Source organism: Crocuta crocuta, unplaced genomic scaffold (genome assembly GCF_008692635.1).
Source record: "Crocuta crocuta isolate KB4526 unplaced genomic scaffold, BGI_CrCroc_1.0 scaffold913, whole genome shotgun sequence".
Taxonomy (NCBI): Eukaryota; Metazoa; Chordata; class Mammalia; order Carnivora; family Hyaenidae; genus Crocuta; species Crocuta crocuta.
In genome coordinates, this window is record NW_027531940.1 from 1 (window position 1) to 20149 (window position 20149).

General features: G+C 37.4%; 1 protein-coding gene and 1 pseudogene across 1 annotated transcript in view; one reads left to right on the forward strand and one right to left on the reverse strand.

Annotated features, from left to right (window-relative positions):
- Positions 1 to 4614: 4614 nt before the first annotated feature.
- LOC144240666 (ragulator complex protein LAMTOR5 pseudogene) lies at positions 4615 to 4897 on the reverse strand (annotated as a pseudogene).
- Positions 4898 to 18969: 14072 nt separating this feature from the next.
- Positions 18970 to 20149, forward strand: part of LOC144240662 (nuclear RNA export factor 2-like) — a 56738-nt gene continuing 55558 nt past the window's right edge. The window contains exons 1-2 of the mRNA XM_077775040.1: positions 18970 to 19004; positions 20040 to 20135. Coding sequence (XP_077631166.1) covers positions 18970 to 19004; positions 20040 to 20135 — 131 coding nt within the window. The remainder of the gene's footprint in view (positions 19005 to 20039; positions 20136 to 20149) is intronic.

The window sequence follows — 20149 nt, forward strand, 5'->3', positions numbered from 1 at the left end:
TTTTATGATGATTAAATAAGTTCCTTCTATCCCGACTTTCTCGAGAGTCTTATATAAAAAGGGATGCTGTATTTTGTCAAATGCTTTCTCTGCATCTATGGACAGGATCATATGGTTTTTATCTTTTCTTTTGTTTATGTGATGGATCACATTGATTGATTTGCGGATATTGAACCAGCCCTGTAACCCAGGCATCAATCCCACTTGATCTTGGTGGATCTTTCTTTTTATATGCTGTTGGATTCGATTTGCAAGGATCTTGCTGAGGATTTTTGCAACCGTATTCATCAAGGATATTGGCCTGTAGTTCTCTTTTTTGCAGGGTCTCTGTCTGGCTTGGGAATCAGAGTGATGCTGGCTTCATAAAATGAGTCTGGAAGTTTTCCTTCCATTGCTATTTTTTGGAATCGCTTGAGAAGAATTGGTATTAATTCTGTTTTAAATGTCTGGTAGAATTCCCCAGGGAAACCATCAGCTCCAGGACTCTTATTTGTTTTGGGATTTTGGATCACTGATTCGATTTCTTCACTAGTTATGAGTCTGTTCAGATTCTCTATCTCTTCCCGAGTGAATTTTGGTAGTGAGTGTGTGTTTAGGAATTTGTCCATTTTGTCTAAGTTGTCCAATTTGTTGGCATAAAATTTTTCATAGTATTCCCTGATAATTGCTTGTATTTCTGAGGGGTTAGTTGTAATAAGACCACTTTCATTCATGATTTTGTCTATATGGGTGCTCTCTCTTTTCTTTTTGCGAAGCCTGGCTAGAGGTTTGTCAATTTTCTTTATTTTTTCAAAGAATCAACTCTTGGTTTAATGGATCTGTTCAATTGTTTCTTTGGTCTCTATGTTGTTTATTTCTGCTCTGATTTTTACTATTTCTCTTCCTTTCCTGGGTGTGGGGTGCTTTTGTTGATTTGCCTATAGTTCCTTTAGGTGAGGTGTTAGATTTTGCACTTGTGCTTTTTCTAATCTCTTGAAATAGGCCTGGAGTGCACTGTACTTTCCTCTTAGGACTGCCTTTGCCACATTCCATAGAGTTTGGATTGTTGTATATTCATTTTCTTTCATTTCCATATATTTTTAAATTTCTTCACTAATTGCCTGGTTGACCCTTTGTTCTTTAGTAGGGTGTTCTTTAACCTCTATGTTTTTGGAGGTTTTCCAGACTTCTTCCTGTGATTGATTTCGTTTCATAGCATTGTGATCTGAAAGTGTGCATGGGATGATCTCAACTCTTTTATGCTTATTGAGCGATGCTTTATGACCCAGTATGTCTTGGAGAATGTACCATGTGCACTTCAGTAGAAAGTGAATTCCATGGCCTCAGGATGTAGAGTTATAAATATATCTGTCAAATCCATGTGTTCCAATCCATTGTTTCTTTAGTGATTTTCTGTCTAGTTGATCTATCCTTTGCTGTAAGTGGAGTATAAAGTCCTCTACAATTAGCACATTGTATCAATAAGATTGTTTCTATTTGTGATTAATTTTTTTATGTATTTTGGTGCCTCCGAATTGGGAAGACAGATGTTTATAATTGTTCACTCTTCCTGACGGATAGACCCTGTAATTATTATATAATGTCATTCTTTATCTCTTGTTACTGCCTTTACTTTAAAGTCCAGTTTGTCTCACACAAGTATGGCCACTCCAGATTTCTTTTGACTTCCAATGGCATGATAGATATTTCTCCATCCCCTTACTTTCAAACTGAATGTGTCTCAGAACTAAACTTAGTCTCGTGGGGTGCCGGGGAGGCTCAGTTGGTTAAGCGTCTGTCTTCAGCTCAGGTCATGATCTCACAGTTCATGGGCTCGAGCCCCACATTGGGCTCTGTGCTGGCAGTCATCTCAGAGTCTGGAGCTTGTTTCACATTCTGTGCCTCCCTCTCTCTCTGACCCTCCCCTGCTCACGCTCGCTCTCTGTCTCTCAGAAATAAATAAAACATTAAAAAAAATTAAAATGCGTGTCTTGTAGACACAAATAGATGGATATTTTTTATCCATTCTTCTACCCTATGTATTTTGATTGAAGCATTTAGCCCATTTATATTCAGTGTTGTTATTGATAAATATGGATATAGAGCCATTGTGTTCTCTGTAGGTTTCATGCTTGTAGTGGTGTCTCTGGTAACTTGTGTTCCTCACAACATTTTCCTCACAGAGTCCCCATTACGATTATTGTAGGGCTGGTTTAGTGGTGATGAATTCCTTCAATTTTTGTTTTTTTGGGAATACCTTTATCTCTCCTTCTAATCTGAATGACAGGCTTGCTGGGTAGAGGATTCTTGGCTGCATATTTTTTTTGTTCATCACATTGGAGATTTCCTGCCATTCCTTTCTGGCCTGCCAGGTTTCAGTAGATAGGTCTGCAACTACTCTGATAGGTCTCCCTTTGATGTTAGGTCCCTTTTATGCCTAGCTACTTTCAGAATTCTCTCTTTGTCCTCATATTTTGCCAATTTCACTATGATATGTCGTGCAGCAGATGGATTCAAATTATCTTTGAGGGGAGTTCTCTGCACCTCTTGAATTTCAATGTCTGTTTCCTTCCCCAGATTGGGGAAGTTCTCTGCTATAATTTGTTCAAGTACCCCTTCTGCCCCTTTCTTTCTTCTTCTTATGGGATTCCTATGATAAATATTTTGTTCAATTTGATTGCCTCCCTTAGTTCTCGAATTCTCCTTTTGTGCTCCTGGATCATTTTTCTTTTTTTTTTTTTTTTGGCTTCCTCTTTTTTTATATAATTGTGTCTTCTCCTTCACCTATTCTCCTCTCTGCATCTTCAATCCATGCATCGTCTGCCTCCATTTTATTATGCACCTCATTTATAGCTTTTTTAAATTCATCACAACTCCTTTTAAGGCCCATAGTCTTTGTAGCAATAGCTTCTCCATGCTTCCATGTCTTCCATCCCTTTTTCCAGCCCAGCGATTAATTTTATGACTATTGTTCTAAATTCTTGTTCACTTACGTTGCTTATATCTGTTTTGACCAATTCTTTAGTTGTCACTTCTTCCTGGAATTTTTTTTGAGGAGAGTCCTTCGTTTCATCATTTTGGCTAGCTTTCTGTCCCTTGTCAGTTTTAAAAGCTTGTTATGCGCTCTGCACCTGTGAGTACTGCTATATTAAAGGAGGCTTATTGACAGTCCAGGGCCTTTCCATTCAGGTAGTGTTCTTTTAATGGTGTCTCTTGATCTCTTTTGTTCAGACTTTGGTTGTTCTATTTCTCTACTCATAGTGATATTTGGGACTCTCCACCATGTGTACTTTGGCTTGTTTCTTGAGGTAACCCTGGAAAGGAAGACAGACAAACAGGGAAAAAAAGCATGCATATGCACAAACAAATCAAGCAAACCAAAAGGAAAAACAAAAATACTTAAAATACAAAAACAAGCAAAAGACAAAGAACAGTTTAAAAGCATAAAGCCCGAAATCCCATCTACTAATAAAGAGCAGGGTGCTGATGGAGGAGTATATACAAAGAGAGAAATGACAGGGTTGGGGGGAAAAAAAGTTAAACATTGACCAGGCAGAGAGACTAAAAGACTTAATTTAGATAAAGAAAAAAGAGACTACGGCAGGAGGTAAAAAGAAAAGAATAGAAAAGATAGAAAAAAAGGGGGGGGGGAAACGAAGATAATATTACCCAGAGAAACTATATAGTCTGATTATTTCAGAGAGAGAGAGAAAGGAAGGTAACGATGGAGACAGAACATACATCAAGCAAATGGATTATATATGCCTGTTTAAGTGAACCTATCACCATAATACCTGGTCCAAGGGTGGGGAGAGATAAGTATGAGATAAGGGAGAATATCTGTCTGAATAGCAAGAATTGATCTAGAGTCAGTCACGGCAATGTGTCAGTATTGATCTTGGGAGAGGGGCTGTTTCCATATCCAGGCTCTGGTAACCAAGCAGCTATGAAGCACAGATGGGGGTGGTTTGGTGGAGGCGGGTCTTAGGGCCCAGCCTTGCATCCTTAGGTCCCAGCCTTGGTGGTTGTGCGGAGAAAATGGCAACCCCCCAGTCCCCTCTCGAACCAGGCATTGCAAAACATTCTTTTGGGTCCGATCTCACTGTGCCATGGGTGTAGCCAAGGTGGGCTGTGCTTTATGTCCTGCGCCCAGCCTTATTTCAAGATTTTACTCTGTTTGCATTAATAATACAGCCTGGAGTTTAATCCCACAAGCCTGGGCACTTCCTTCCTGGGAATTGATAATGGGACTTATTTTAATAAGTCAGTCCATTGAGTGTCAAAAAGTAGCTTACAGAAAACAAACTGATGGTTGATGGTGGTGGGAGTTGGTGGGCAAGAAAATGGCAGATCGGCATTGAGGAGGGTACTTGTTGGGTGAGCACTGGGTATTGTACGTAAGTGATGAATCATGGGAATCTCCTCCTGAAGCCAAGACTACACTGTATACACTGTATGTTATCTAAGTTGACAATAAGTTATTTTAAAAGCAGCTTACTCTAAAATTAACAGAAAAGTGACCAATGCATACTAAATAAATGGCTTAACTACTAGAACTTTAATAGTTCTACAAGATAATTAACATAATGTAGGATCAACCCCAATGAAATGCTGCTGGAGAACTGATATGAGATGTCAAGAGGCCAGTTTATGCACTGCCACTGTGATGCTGTCATGTTTCTGGATCATAATGTTCCCATTACTTGATTCTAGACACGCCTCAGGAATATCAGTGGGGTCTGAGGTTAGCTTAGTTGCTTGCTGGGTTAGAAGAGATCATCCAGCATGCCAATCGGACAAGGTCCTGCAGCAGCCCAGATTAAATCTTTGGAATCTGTGCAGAGGACTCCAACAATGGGTGGAGTCTTCGTTGTGTCCTCAAGTGCTGCTCCAACATCGCCTCTATCCTGGCCACCATCTACCTGGACCCTCTCCTTACTTTTTAAATTTGTCATGCCACAAGGCCAAATAATAAAATAGATAAAACTTTAGGACACTACAATTCATATTATGAAAAAGTAGGCATTTCTCAAAAAAGCCTTTGATAATGAATTTTAAGATCCTAGAAAAATAACTAATGGGAATTACTATTTAGTAAAACAGATAATTGTGATATTGTTGAAAAAATACACTATTTCCCTTTGAACAAATTGCACTACAAATATATTATAGGGAAATCAATAGCTTTTAGTTCATGACAAAAATGTTTTAAGAATCAGTAGAATGTCATAGTTTTTTTAAAAAATTAAATAGATCAAACGTTAACATGCTACAGTTCATCATCCCTTGATAATCCCCTGAGAAGATGAAGTGAGAATAAAGTTAGGTTTAAATGAAGGCAGATACTCCTTTTTCATGTCCCTGGAAGGAAGATAAGGAAGTTTTAGGGCTAGAAAACAGAGGAATATTGGAAAGATATTCTCCCCAGACCTCTTATCCCTCCTTCAGTTCTCTTCTTACTTCATGCCTTTTCTAGGCTTCCAAGCCCCTGGGGTACACATTTCATTTCTGCTCCAGGTCCCTGGATTTTAATGGATACTGTTTTATGAAGAAAAAATGTTTTCAGTTTAAAAGTATTATTTCTAGACTTTCTCTCACTGAATCAAAGAACTGGGATTGAGAGACCTCTTCTGCACAGAGTGGATCCAGGTAAGAAGGGTGTAAACTGGGCTTGTGGAAGTTGGCCAGCCAACTGAGAGGATTACTAGACATTTCTCTCTGATTAGTCAGGCCTTGTACAGTAGCAGTTCCCTGAGAGGAGTCAATACTGCCAAGAGAGCAGAGTCCTTAATATAGTTTCATCATCCTCCCCTCTGTCATATTCTGATCTCTCCTGACCCTTAGCACCACCACATCAAAATTTTCTACTTGGGCTCCTCAACTCTGAATGCGAGAGCAATATTCCTCACTGGGCTTTAGTTTCTTCACCTTTAAAATGTGGAACTTCCAAGATGTCTCCTGGTTCGCAGATTCTGCATATCTCAGTCATGCTGATCTCTCCCCCACCCCCAAGATACCAGTGGTCAAAGCTGGTCTAGAAATTGGCCAAGTGGGTGGCTACCTTTGAAGTGGGCTTTGAGATGCTCTGGGAAAACATCATCCTTTTGTACCTCAAATACCTTTCATGTTATCTTGGAATCTCAAGTTTTACCTTTAGTGATGCATTGCTTTCGGACCTAAAGAGTCTTCTATTTTTCTCACAAGTCATTTTTAATAATATAGAAGGTATAATTGAAAAAACCTTTAACAATGAATTATAACAATGCTTTACATTTACATTTATCTTTGAAATATTCAAAAAGTTTTCAGATGTGCAGCTCTATATCATATTGGATATGTGTACCACAACTATGGAATTTGTTGATGGTTGATAGATAAGTCCCTGGAGCATGTAACAAATGGTAAGAACCTGGGCCCAGGTGACCTCTCCCAGGACATATGTGCATTTTAATAAAAGAACCTCTTGGGGTTAATAATTAGAAGGAAACACCTCTATGGTGTGAGGAATTTCAAGCCCTAGGACACCAAACTGGAGAAGAAATTTGGGGTGGCTAAAAATGAGAATGCCACTTTCTCTCTTATATTTTTACATGAGAAATTTCAGCTTTATGTTTAAAATTAACTTACTCTTTAAAATTCAAGTACAATTAACATAGAGCATTATATTAGTTTCAGTGTGCAATATAATGATTCAAAAGTGTAGGAGAAGAGATAAGATGGTGGAGAGGTAGGGAGACCCTAAGCTTGCTTCCTCCCTCAAACACAGCTAAATATAAAATCATTTTGAACACTTAAGAAATTTATGTGAAGACTGAGAGAGCAAAAGGATACAACTAAAGGTGAAAAAACTTCCACATCCTGGAAGGTAGGAGCTGTAGAGAGTTGATTTGGGGGAGAGAAGAGCTTCAGGTGCTATGAGGAGGGAGCCCTAATCACAGAGAGAAGAGAGAGATAAAGAGTGAAAATGCACACAGGGAATTTCACAAGAAAAACTCTTCCCCAAAACCATCCACAGGGAAATGGAGAAGGGCTCAATACCACAAGTTTTTATAAACAGTGGAACAGAGTCTGAGGTTTCAGAGGTTCTTGCCATCATCAAAGTCTTGCCTGGTGGGAGTGCAGTGCTCCAGTGGAGAAGGAGGGTGGAAATCCGGGAGCGGGTAGCATGGGCTGAGGATCCCCTGCAAAGAAGCAGTTTCCCAGTTTGGAGTCCCAAAGCCTCTCTGGGAGCAAAAGACCAGGGAAGTGCATTTGAGCTGCTCTGTTTACTAACATAGGAACAGGGATACCAACTGAGAACAGCAAGCCTTGATGTCGGATTTCTGCCAGCCTACACCATAGACTCAGAACCACTGGGAGGTCACACAATCGATTTCTGGGACAAGCCCGCACTGGCCATAGCACATGAGATACTGCCCTAGACATTCAACACTGGTCCATGCCACAGGGATCTCTAAAATTTGGAGTTGTGAAACCCAGCCTCACACCTGAGATAAAACACAAGAGTGCTGTGCTGCCTGGCAAGCAGACAGCTCAGACGCAGGCAGGATGAAGGTAGGGATCTGGCAGAATCCAGGGACACAAGAGAGGTGATTGTTTGCTCTTCTATGAAGGCTTCCTGAAGAGTGGCAGGCAAGACCTCCCTGCTCTGGGGACAAGAGAGCAGGGTGATGCCATTTTTACCCTGTCCAGCACAATTGACCAACCTCAGTGAGCAAAACAGCGCCACTAAGTGGAACCCAGAGTCGCTTACACCGAGCACTGCCCCCTGCCCCCTTCAGGTGAGTCTTGAATAGGGCAAGTCAACCTTGAGAATCAGCTCAGTAGACCTCACCCCCAGAAGACCAGCACAAACCCCTTTGCAGGCATCAAGTCTACTGATCATAGAGTGCTGTAAAGCTTCAGTAAAGTCACAGGACACAAAATCAATATACAAGAATCTGTTGCATTTCTATACACCAATAATTAAACAGCAGAAAGAGAATTAAAAAAAAAACATTAAAAAAATCCAATTTACAGTTGCACCAAAAATAGTAAGATACCTAAGAATAAACCTAACTAAACAGGTGAAAGACCTGATACACTCTGAAAACTATAAGACATTCATGAAAGAAACTGAAGAAGACCCAAAGAAATAGAAAGACATTCAATGCTTATGAATTGGAAGAACAAATATTGTTAAAATGTTTATACTACCCAAAGCTATCTACCCATNGCGTGAGCAGGGGAGGGTCAGAGAGAGAGGGAGTCACAGACTGAAACAGGCTCCAGGCTCTGAGCTGGCAGTCAGCACAGAGCCCGACGCGGGGCTCGAACCCACGAACCGCGAGTTCATGACCTAAGCGAAAGTCGGACGCTTAACCGACTAAGCCACCCAGGCGCCCCCCAAAATATTTCAATTACTACAGATTTCAGTATATATTGAAATTTGGGATTTTAATATCACCAGTTTTGTTCTTTCCCAAGATTACTTTGGTCATTCAGAGACTTTTGATGTTCCATACAAATTTTAGGGTTATGTATGGAATATATATATATATGAATGAACATGCCATTTGGAAATATCTTCTCCCATTCAGTAGGTTGCCTTTTAGTTCTGTTAATTGTTTCCCTCTCTGTAAAGAAGGTTCTATTTAATGAAGTCCCAATAGTTTATTTTTGCTTTTGTTTTCCTTACCTCTTTTGTGTATTCCTATCTATAGTATCATATGATCTGCAAATTTTGAAAGTTTTACTTCTTCCTTACTGATTCGGATGCCTGATTGCTGTGGCTAGGACTTCCATTAGTCTGTTCAGTAAAAGTGGTTATAGTGGACATCCTTATCTTGTTTCTCTCCTTAGAGGAAGTTCTCTCAGTTTTTCCCCATTGAGGTTCATGTTAGCTGTGGGTTTTTAATATATTCCTTTTATCATGTAGAGGTAGGTCCCCTCTAACTCTACCTTGTTGAGGGTTTTCATCATGAATGGAAGTTGTACTTTGTCATCCTTATCATGGAATCCATTCAGGTTTGCATCTCAGTTATAGCAGTTTAAATTTCAGCCTGACTAGTTTTTAGTTCTTTTATCATTGCAATAAGGAATTTTCTAGTGTCTTCTATGGTTTTTTCAAGCCCAGCTAGTATCCTTATAATTGTTTTAAATTTGAGTTCAGACATCTTCTTAATATTGGTTAGTGTCCCTAAAGGTTAGTTTTGTTTATCTTTTCAAAGAAACATCTCTTGTTTTTATTGATCTTTTCTGGCATCTTTTTTATTCTATGTTTATTTCCAATCTGATCTTTATTATTTTCTTACTTCTAATAAGTTTGGACTTCATTTGTTATTTTTTTAGATCCTTTAGGTGTAAAGCTAATTTATTCATTTGAGAGTTTTCTTTTTTTCTTGATGCAGGCCTGAATTACTATGAACCTGCCTCATAGAACTGCTTTTGCTTCATTCCATAGACTTTGGCAAATTGTATTTGTTTTCACTTTTCTGTAGAATTTATAAAATTTCTTCTTTGATTCCTTTGATGTCACTTGTTCAGCAGTATGTTGTTTAATCTTCATGTTTTATGATTTTTTTCAGTTTTATTTTTATATTTGATTTTTAGTTTCATACTATGGTGATCAGAGAAGATGCTTGATATGATTTCAATCTGCTTGAATTTATTAAGACTTTTTCTGTGACCCATGTGATCTATCCTGGGGAATGTTTCATGTGCACTTGAGAATAATGTGTATTCTGCTACTTTTGGATGTAATTTTCTGTATGTATCTATTAAGTTTACCTGGTCTAATGTGTCATTTAAGGTTGATATTTCCATATTGGGTTTTTTTTTTTGTCTTGATCTATCCATTAATATAAGTGTAGTTTAATGTTCCTTGCTATTATTGTATTGTATTCAATTTCTTTTATGTCCATTTATATTTATTTTGCGTTGNTTTCTTGCTGGATTGACTTCTTTACATCATGCAGTTCCTTTTTTGTGTTTTATTACAGACTTTGCTTTATATTCTATTTTGTTTAATGTCAGTATAATTATCCCAGCTTTCTTGCAGTGGAGCTGCTACATGGGATGGGCTGGGAATGGGTACTACTTAGCCTGATTGCAGTATGGCTGTTTTGCAGGGTAGGTGGGACTCAGGGTGATCCCCTGGCTTAGTTGTTGCTAGGTATTATGTGGGGAGGGCATAGCATAGTAGTCTTGCTTGGTCTGGTTGTGGTACAGCTTCTATGCAGGGTGGATGAAGGACAGAGAATACATAGTGGTACTCATAAGTTATAGGGAGGACATAAAAAATGGTGCCCACCAACTCTGTTTCCAGCAAGTTAGAATGAGATTGCAAAACTGGTGGGCATCAGTGCTTTCTCCCCTGGACAGTCTCGGCAGGNTGATCTTGCGGTTCGTGGGTTCGAGCCCCGCATTGGACTCTGCTGACAGCTCAGAGCCTGGAGGCTGTCTCAGATTCTGTGTCTCGCTCTCTCTCTGATCCTCCCCTTCTCACACTGTATCTCTCAGAAATAAATAAAACATTAAAAATTTTTAAAAAAAGAAAATAGATCTTGATTTTAAANCCTGGATGAGTGGGTCGATGCATGATTCCTTTAAGAGTAGGTTCTCCATTATTTACAGTTCTGTGGGTCCCTGAAACTTAATACCTAGACAGAATGCCCCAAAATTTTCCTGGTGCCAGACTCAAGGGTTGGTGTATCTGATGTGGGGCACAGTCCCTTCACTCTTCATGGAAAAGTTCTGTAGTTTTGGCATCCCTTCCTTATTGTGGGTCACTGTGTCTGGCAAGACTGAGTCTTTGCCTCTCTTACCAGTGTTATCTTTTGCTGTGCAGGCACTATTCATTTAGTTCTCAAGTCCTTTTCAGAGGAAAATTATTCCATACACAGCTGTAAATTTGTTGTATTTTGTTGTAATTTGTTGTAATTTGTTGTAAATTTGTTGTATTTAGGGTTTTCCTATATGGCCATCTTTAAACTCTCCCCAATAGCACACTCTTGAACAATGAATCAGTTGAAACATTTTAAAAAATCTTGAGGCAAAGGAAAATGGAAATACAAGATACTAAAGTTTATAAGATGAAGAACGCTATTCTAAGAAGGAAATTTATAGTGATAAATGCCTACACTAAGAAAATAGATCGGGGTGCTTGGGTGGCTCAGTTGGTTAGGCGGCCGACTTTGGCTCAGGTCATGATCTTGCGGTTCGTGGGTTCGAGCCCCGCATTGGACTCTGCTGACAGCTCAGAGCCTGGAGGCTGTCTCAGATTCTGTGTCTCGCTCTCTCTCTGATCCTCCCCTTCTCACACTGTATCTCTCAGAAATAAATAAAACATTAAAAATTTTTAAAAAAAGAAAATAGATCTTGATTTTAAAGTCTCACTTTACACCTCACGGAACTAGAATAAGAAAGACAAACTAAACCCAAAGTTAGTATTAGGAAGGAAATAACAGATTAGAGCAGAAATAAATGAAATAGAGAATGGAAAAACAATAGAAAAGATCATTGAAACTAAGAGATTTTTGTTGAAAAGATACACAAAATTGGGAAACCTTCAGCTAGACTTAGAAAAAAAAATAGAAAAGACTCAAAATCAGAAAAGATGAAACAACAAAATTGATACTGCAGAAATACAAAGGATTATAGGAAACTATTATGAAGAATTATATGTCAACAAATTGGATAATCTAAAAGAAGTGCAAAAATTCCTAGAAAGGTAAAACTTACCAAGACTTAATCATGAAGAAATAGAAAATCTGAAGACCAATAATAAGAAAAGTGATTGAATCAGTAATAAAAAGCTCCCAACAAAGAAAATCCCACAGCTATCTGGTTTTACAGGTAAATTCTACCAAATACTTAAAGAAAAATTAATGCCAATCTCTCTAAAATTTCTCCAAAAAATGAAAAGGAATGAATACTTCCACACTTATTTTACAAGGCCAGCATTACCCTGATATCAAAGTGAAACAAAGACACTACAGTAAAGGAAAGTTAGAGGACAATATTCCTGATAAACATAGATACAAAAATCCTCAACAAAATAATAGCAAATAAAATTCGACAGCACTTTAAAAGGATCATACACCATAATAAAATAGAATTTATCTCTGTGATGCAAGCATGGGTCAAAATGCACAAAAATAAATATGTGACATACCACATTAACAAAATGAAGGATTAAAGAAACACAATCATGTATGCAGTAAAAGCATTTGAGAAAATTCAAATATTTTAAAAATAAAAATTCTCAACAAATTAGGTATAGAAGAAATGTACCTCAACATAATCAAAGTCACATCTGATACTGTCAGCTAACACCATACTCAACAATGAAAAGCTAGGTATTTTTCTTCTAAGATGAGGAAGAAGACAAGGCTATGAACCCTCATTATTGCACTGGAAACGTCAGCTAATACTTTAGGAGAATAGGAGAAGGAAGTAACATATACATATTGGAAAGGAAGACACAAAACTGTCTTTTTTGCAGTACATGGTAGTTTATGTAGAAATTTTGGAAGAGTCAATAAATTATTGCAATTTGTAAGTGATTATAACAAGGGTGCAGCATACAGAGTTAATATTTAAAAAGTCAATTGTTTTATTTTATATGAGAAATACAGAAATTAAATCTGAAACTAAAAATACAATTCCATCTATATTAGTACCACAAATATAAAATAATTAGGTTAATTTAGTAAATTATGTGCGATATGTATTTCAGTAAAACTATAAAACTCTGATGAATTAAATAAAAGAACTAAATTAATGGAGAAATATTTCATATCCATGGATAGGAAGACTCAATATTTTGAAGATGTCATTTCTACCCAAATGGATGTATCCAACCAGTGCAATCCAAAACAAAATCCTAGCAAGTTATTTTGTGGATATTGACAAAATCATTCTACAGTTTTTACAAAGATGCAAAAGGCACTGAATAGCCTCTTCAAGGAAAAGAACCAACTTGGGGTACTGACATTACCCAACTTCAAGGCATACTATAAAATTACAATAATATAGACAGGATGTTATTGACAAAAGAATAGACATATGAAATAGAATAGAATTTCCAGTAAAAGACATGAATAGATACTTTCCCAAAGAAGACATCCAGATGGCTAACAGACACATGAAAAAATGCTCAACATCACTCATCATCAAGGAAATACAAATCAAAAGTACAATGAGATACCACCTCACACTTTCAGAATGGCTAAAATTAGCAACTCAGGCAACAACAAATGTTGGCGAGGATGCCTAGAAAGAGGAAGTCTTTTCACTGGTGGCAGGAATGCAAATTGGTGCAGTCGCTCTGGAAAACAGTATGAAGCTTCCTCAAAAAATTAAAAACAAAACTACCCTATTACCCAGCAATTGCACAACTAGGTATTTATCAAAAGGATACAAAAATGCTGATTCAAAGGGGCACATGCACCCCAATGTTTATAGCAGCACTACTGACAATAGCCACGTATCAGAAGAGTCCAAATGTCCATTGACTGATGAATGGATAAAGAAGATGAAGGTAAATATAATGGAATGTTAGACAGTGATCAAAAAGAATGAAATCTTGCCATTTGCAACAACATGGATGGAACTAGAGTGTATTGTGCTAAACAAAATAAGTCAGAAATATCATATGACTTTATTAATATGTAGAGTTTAAGGTTCAAAACAGATTAACATAAGGGAAGAGAAGCAACGTAATATAAAAAACAGAAAGGGAGACAAACCATAAAAGACTCTTAAATAGAGAGAAACTGTATTTAAACTGAGCAAACTGAAGGTTGCTGGAGGGGTGTTAGATGGGGGCATGGTGTAAATGGGCGAGGAACATTAAGGAGGATATTTGTTGGGATGAGCACTGGCTGTTATATGTAAGTGATAAATCGCTAAATTCTACTCCTGAAATCATTATTACACTATATGTTAACTTGGGTTTAAATTTTAAAAATAGAAAAATAAAAAAAATCTTTTAATTATCAATCAACAAATATAGTAGGTGCCTCTTTAATTTTGTTGAAGAAAGAACCAGAAACCACCTAAACTGTAAGGTTACAATGGTTTGGGTCATTCACTTTCTCAAGATCGGTACCAATTTTCTTTCTATCCACTATAGTAAGATTAAGAATGGGTGATTAATATGCAAAGGGAACCAATTATATTGAACTATACTTATCAAAATATTTTTTTAAATCAGTGACATAGTATTAAACGTTTCAATGTTAATGCAATGAATAAAAGATCAGGTGGCAATAACTCATAATTTCACAGTGGTAAGTAAAAATATTTCTAAGTACCCACAATGTGAATGTCAACACCTGTGATTTCTATAATCAAACGTACAAGTACTGTTAATACTATATTCTACTGATGACATAGTCACAGGCACTGCTAATACTTTTATGGTTTACAATTTTGTTATTGATGAAAATGCAAAAGTTGATTTAGATTGATGTTAATATAAAGATGTGATTTTCTTTTTATTCTAAAAAAATTAAAAGAATAAAGTGCCCAGAAATAGACCCACATAAACATAGTCAACTGATCTTTAACAAAGGAGCAAAGGCAATATAATGGAGAAAAGATAGTGTCTACAATAAATGGTACTGGAATAATTGGACATCCACGTGAAAAAGAAAAAAAAAAAGAATACAGATGTAGACCTTACACAGTTCATAAATATTAAGCCAGAATGGATAACAGGGCTAAATGTAAAATGCAAAACTATAAAACTCATATGAGATAATATATCAGATAAAGGACTGTCACCTAAAAAATACTTTAAAAAAAGAAGCCCTCTTAAAACTTAACAATAAGAACACAACCGGATTAAAAATGGGCCACATATGTCATTAGCAAATATCTTCTCCCATTTCATAGGTTGCCTTTTAGGTTTTTTTTTATTGTTTCCTTTGCTGTAGAGAAGTTTTTGTTTTGATGTAGTCCCAATAATTTAGTTTTGCTTTTGTTTTTCTTGCCCCAGGAGGCATATCTAGAAAGAAGTTTCTATGGCTTATGTCAAAGAAGTTATTGCTTGTGTTCTCTTCTAAGGTTTTATGGTTTAGGGTCTCAGATTTAAGTCTTTTTTAACAGTTAATTTTTATTTTTTAATGCAGAAAACTATCCCCATACTACAAATAGAAATGATAGTAATAATAATGAAGCATATTAATAATTACACATATAGTGAAAGTCATATTATAGTGACTTTCTTTTCCTGAGCTTAGCTCCTCTCCTGCCAACATGGAAGCCTGAAATCCACTACATTGCTGGTTATTATCCTTTGTCTTGGAGATTTTTCTATTGTTAGGTGCAATGAGAAAACCCAGAACCCAGGTCTCACTTTCTTTATATCATTCTCTAATAAATGGAGCCAGCGTGCTTGGTAGAAATGCCTAATTCTAGAATACTATTGAGACATAATATTGTAATACAATATTGTATCTTGAAAGTTTGAGGAACTGCTTCAGAGTAGTGCCTACATAAAACAACTCCTCAGTACTGACCTAAAAATTGAGAGTTTTTTTCTAACATGGTAATTACAAAATATTAATAACCCAATAAGTATTTACTAGGCTTACCATGTTTCAAGCAGTATCTTGAATACACATCCCACATTCTTTTTATTTTCTTTCCAGATTTTATTTAAATTCATGTTAGTTAATATACAGTGAAATATTGGTTTCAGGAGTAGAATTTAGTGATTCATCACTTACAATACCAAGTGCTCATCAAAATAGGTGCCCTCCTTAATACTAATCACCCATCTAGCTAATTCCCCACCCATCTCCTCCATCAACCCTCAGTTTGTTCCCTACTGTTAAGAGTTTCTTATAGTTTGTTTCTCTCTCTCTTCTTTTCGCCTTCCCATATGTTCATCTGTTTTCACATTTAAGCCTTTAACCCATTTTGAATTTATTTCTGTGGTGTGGTGCAGTAGGGTGATGTGCTAAATGGGTGTTGGGGATGAAAGGGTGCATTTGTTGTGGTGAACACCGGATGATGAATGAAATTGTTGAATCACTATATTGTACATCTGAAATTAATAAAACACTGTATATATTTTTGAAATGAGCCAAATAATTTAACAGACACCTTGTCAAAGAAAAGATACAGATGTAAAATGAGTATATGAGATTTTTCACTTCACATGACATGATGGTTTCATAAAACAATGAGATATGACTAAACACCTATTAGAATTGCCAAAATCCAGAACAGTGACACCACATGCTGTTGAGGATGTGGAACAACAGAAACATTCATTGCTGGTGGGGATGCAAAATAGCTCAGCCATATTGAATGACAATTTGGTAGTTTCTTTCTAAACCAACCATTCTCATGTCATATGATCCAGGAGTCACCTTCTATGATATTTACCCGAAGATAATGTCTACACAAAAACCTGCCCAAAGATGTTATAGAAACTTTATTCATAATTGCCAAAACTTGAAAGCAACCACGATGCCTTTCAGGAGATGAATAGATAAATATACTGTAATATATCTTGACAAAGGAATATTATTCAGAGCTAAAAAGTAATGAGCTATCCAGCTATGAAAAGACATAGAGAAATTTTAAGTAAAATGCATGCATATTATTAAGTAAAGCCACTCTAAAGACACTGCTTGCTGGATAATTCCAACTATATGATATATATGACATTCTGGAAAAGGCAAAACTATAAAAAGATCAATAGAAAGGAGATTTTATGTTCGGGGAGATGGTGGAGAAATAGGAGGCTTTGTACTTCCCGCCCGCATCTCTCAAAGAAGAGCTGAACCCAAAGGACTCTGAACCTCAAGAGTCTGGGAGGAAAAGAGATGGAGTCTACAAGGAAGATGGCCTCATAGCAGCTACTTCAAGGAACAAACCAAAGTACACATGGTGGAGAGTCTAAGACATCACTAGGAGTAGGGAAATAAAAGAACCAAAGTCACATCGAGAGAGAGACCAAGGGACACCCTTAAAGGTAAACGTCCTGAATGACCAGGTCCTGGAAAGTGTATGACCCTCCTTTAATATAGCAGTACTCCCAGGTGCAGAGCACATAACAAGCCTTTTAAACTTACAAGAGACAGAAAGCTAGCGAAAATGATGAAACAGAAGAACTCTCCTCAAAAGAAATTCCAGGAAGAAGTGACAGCTAAAGAATGGATCAAATAGATAAAAGCAACTAACCTGACTAAGAATTTAGAGCAATAGTCATAAAATGAAACGCTGGGCTTGAAAAAGGGATAGAAGACAGCAGAGACACTATTGCTACAGAGATCATGGATCTTAAAAATAGTTATGATGAATTAAAAAATGCTATAAATAAGGTGCGTATTAAATGTAGGTGACCACTGCACGGAATGAAGAGGCAGAGAGGAGAATAAGTAAATTAGAAGATACAATTGTAGAAAAAGAAAAAGCCGAAATAAAGAGAGATAAATTGATCCAGGGGCATGAAAGGAGAATTCAAGAAGTGAGTGATGCAGTCAAACGGAAAAATATCCATATCATTGGTATTCCAGAAAAGAAGAGAGAGAGAAATGAAGGGGTACTTGAATAAATTATAGCCGAAAACTTCCCCAATATGGGGAAGGAAACAGACATTAAAATCCAAGAGGCACAGAGAACTCCCATCAGTAACTTGAATCGATATTCTGGATGACGTATCATAGTGAAACTGGCAAAATATAAGGATAAAGAGAAAATTCTGAAAGCAGCTACTGATAAACGGGCCTTAACATCCAGAGGGAGACACATCAGGGTCGTGACAGACCTATCTACTGAAATGTGGCAGGCCAGAAAGGAATGGCAGGAGATCTTCAATGTGATGAACAGAAAATATATGCAGCCAAGAATCCTCTACCCAGTAAGCCTGTCATTCAGAATAGAAGGAGAGATAAAGGTATTCCCAAACAAACAAAAATTGAAGGAATTCATCACCACTAAACCAGTCCTGCAAAAAATCCTAAGGGGGACTCCATAAAGAAATGTTGCAAGGAACACAAAGTACCAGACACATCACTACAAGCATGAATCCTACAGAGAACACAATGACTTTAAATCCATATTTTTCAATAATAACACGGAATTTACATGGGCTAAATGCTCCAATCAAAAGACATAAGGTATGAGAATGGATTAAAAAAAAAAAAACAAAAAGATCCATCTATTTGCTCTCTATAAGAGACTCATTTTAGACCTGAAGACACCTTCAGATTGAAATTGGGGAGATGGAGAAATATCTATCATGCTGCTGGAAGTCCAAAGAAAGTGGGAGTGGCCATACTTAGACAAACTGGACTTTAAATTAAAGGCAGTAACAAGAGATAAAGAAGGGCATTATATAATAATTACAGGGTCTATCCATCAGGAAGAGCTAACAAGTATAAATGTCTATGCACCGAATTCCAGAGCACCCAAATACATAAAACAATCACAAACAGATATAATCTTATTGATAAGAATGTGCTAATTGCAGGGGACTTTAGTACACCACTCACAACAATGGATAGATCAACAAGACAGAAAATCACTAAAGAAACAATGGATCTGAATGACACATTGGGCCAGATGGGCTTGACAAATATATTTATAACTCTACATCCCAAGGGTATGGAATTCACTTTCTTCTTGAGTGCACATGGTATGTTCTCGAAGATACACAACATACTGGGTCAAAAAGAAGCCCTCAATAAATCGAATTGAGATCATACCGTGCACACTTTCAGATCACAATGCTATGAAACTTGAAATCAATCACAGGAAAATTTCTGGAAAAACTCCGAAAAAATGGAGGTTAAAGAACACCCTACTAAAGAACGAATGGGCCAATCAGGCATTAGTGAAGAAATTAGAAATTATATGGAAACAAATGAAAATAAAACTACATCAATCCAAACTCTTTGGAATGCAGCAAAGGCAATCCTAAGAGGAAAGTACATTGCAATCCAGGCGTACTTCAAGAAACTAGAAAAAGCACAAATACAAAATCTAACAATGCACCTGAAGAAACTAGAAGCAGAGCACCAAGGGTACCCCAATCTCAGCAAAAGAAGAGAAATAATAAAGATTAGGGCAGAAATAAACAATATAGGATCAAAAAACAAAATTGAACAGATCAATGAAACGAAGAGTTAGTTTTTGAGAAAATAAATAAAATTGACAAACCTCTAGCCAGGCTTTTCAAAAAGGAAAGAGAGAACACTCAAATAGACGAAATCACGAATGTAAATGGATTTATTACAACCAATCCCTCAGAAATAGAAGCAATTTTCAGGAAGTACAATGAACATTATATGCCAACAAACTAGACAACTTAGAAGAAATGGACAAATTCCTAAACACACACTCACTACCAAAGTTCACACGGGAAGAAATAGAAAATCTGAACAGACCCATAAATAGTGAAGAAATCGAATCAGTTATCAAAATCTCCCAACAAATAAAAGCCCGGGACCTGATGGCTTTCCAGGGGAATTCTACCAGACATTGAAAACGGAATTAATACCAATTCTTCTCAAGCTATTCCAAAAAATAGACATTGAAGGAAAACTTCCATACTCATTTTATGAAGCCAGCATCTCTCTGATTCTCAAGCCAGACACAGATCCAGCAAAAAAAGACAACTACAGAGGGAGGAGGCAAAATGGTGGAGAAGTAGGGAGCACCGTACATTTCGCCTGCACTCATCTCTCAAGCAGAGAAGGCCTGAAGTCGTAGGACACTGAGCCACAGGAGTTTGGGAAGAGAAAGAGACAGTACACTGGGAAGGAAACCTCATAAGTGCATGAGTGCTAACTGGAGAAGATAAAAGCGGGACGGGACCCAGAGATACGGAGGGAGAGGAGGGAACCCGGCTTGCATGCAGCTGTGATGAGTGATAAACCGGCGAGTGGTGGCGAGCTGCAACGAGTCCAGGGGAAGGAAAGAAAAGCTGAGATTGCTCAAAGAACCGTCCCTGGAGAAGAGGAAAAAAAAACAAAAACAAAAAGAACCTCCGCTTGGAAAGAGAGCGAATCTTAGCTCTGGCGGGGGTGCTTACTTTAAACTAAGTGCCCTTGTCCCAGAAGGCGCCAAGAAAAGCTGAACTACCATGCGCCCGGCACCATCCATGGCGGCGGCCGCCCGGTGAACCGGCAGCAACGCCTGCAGAGGCGGTCCCAGTGCCGGGTGAAGC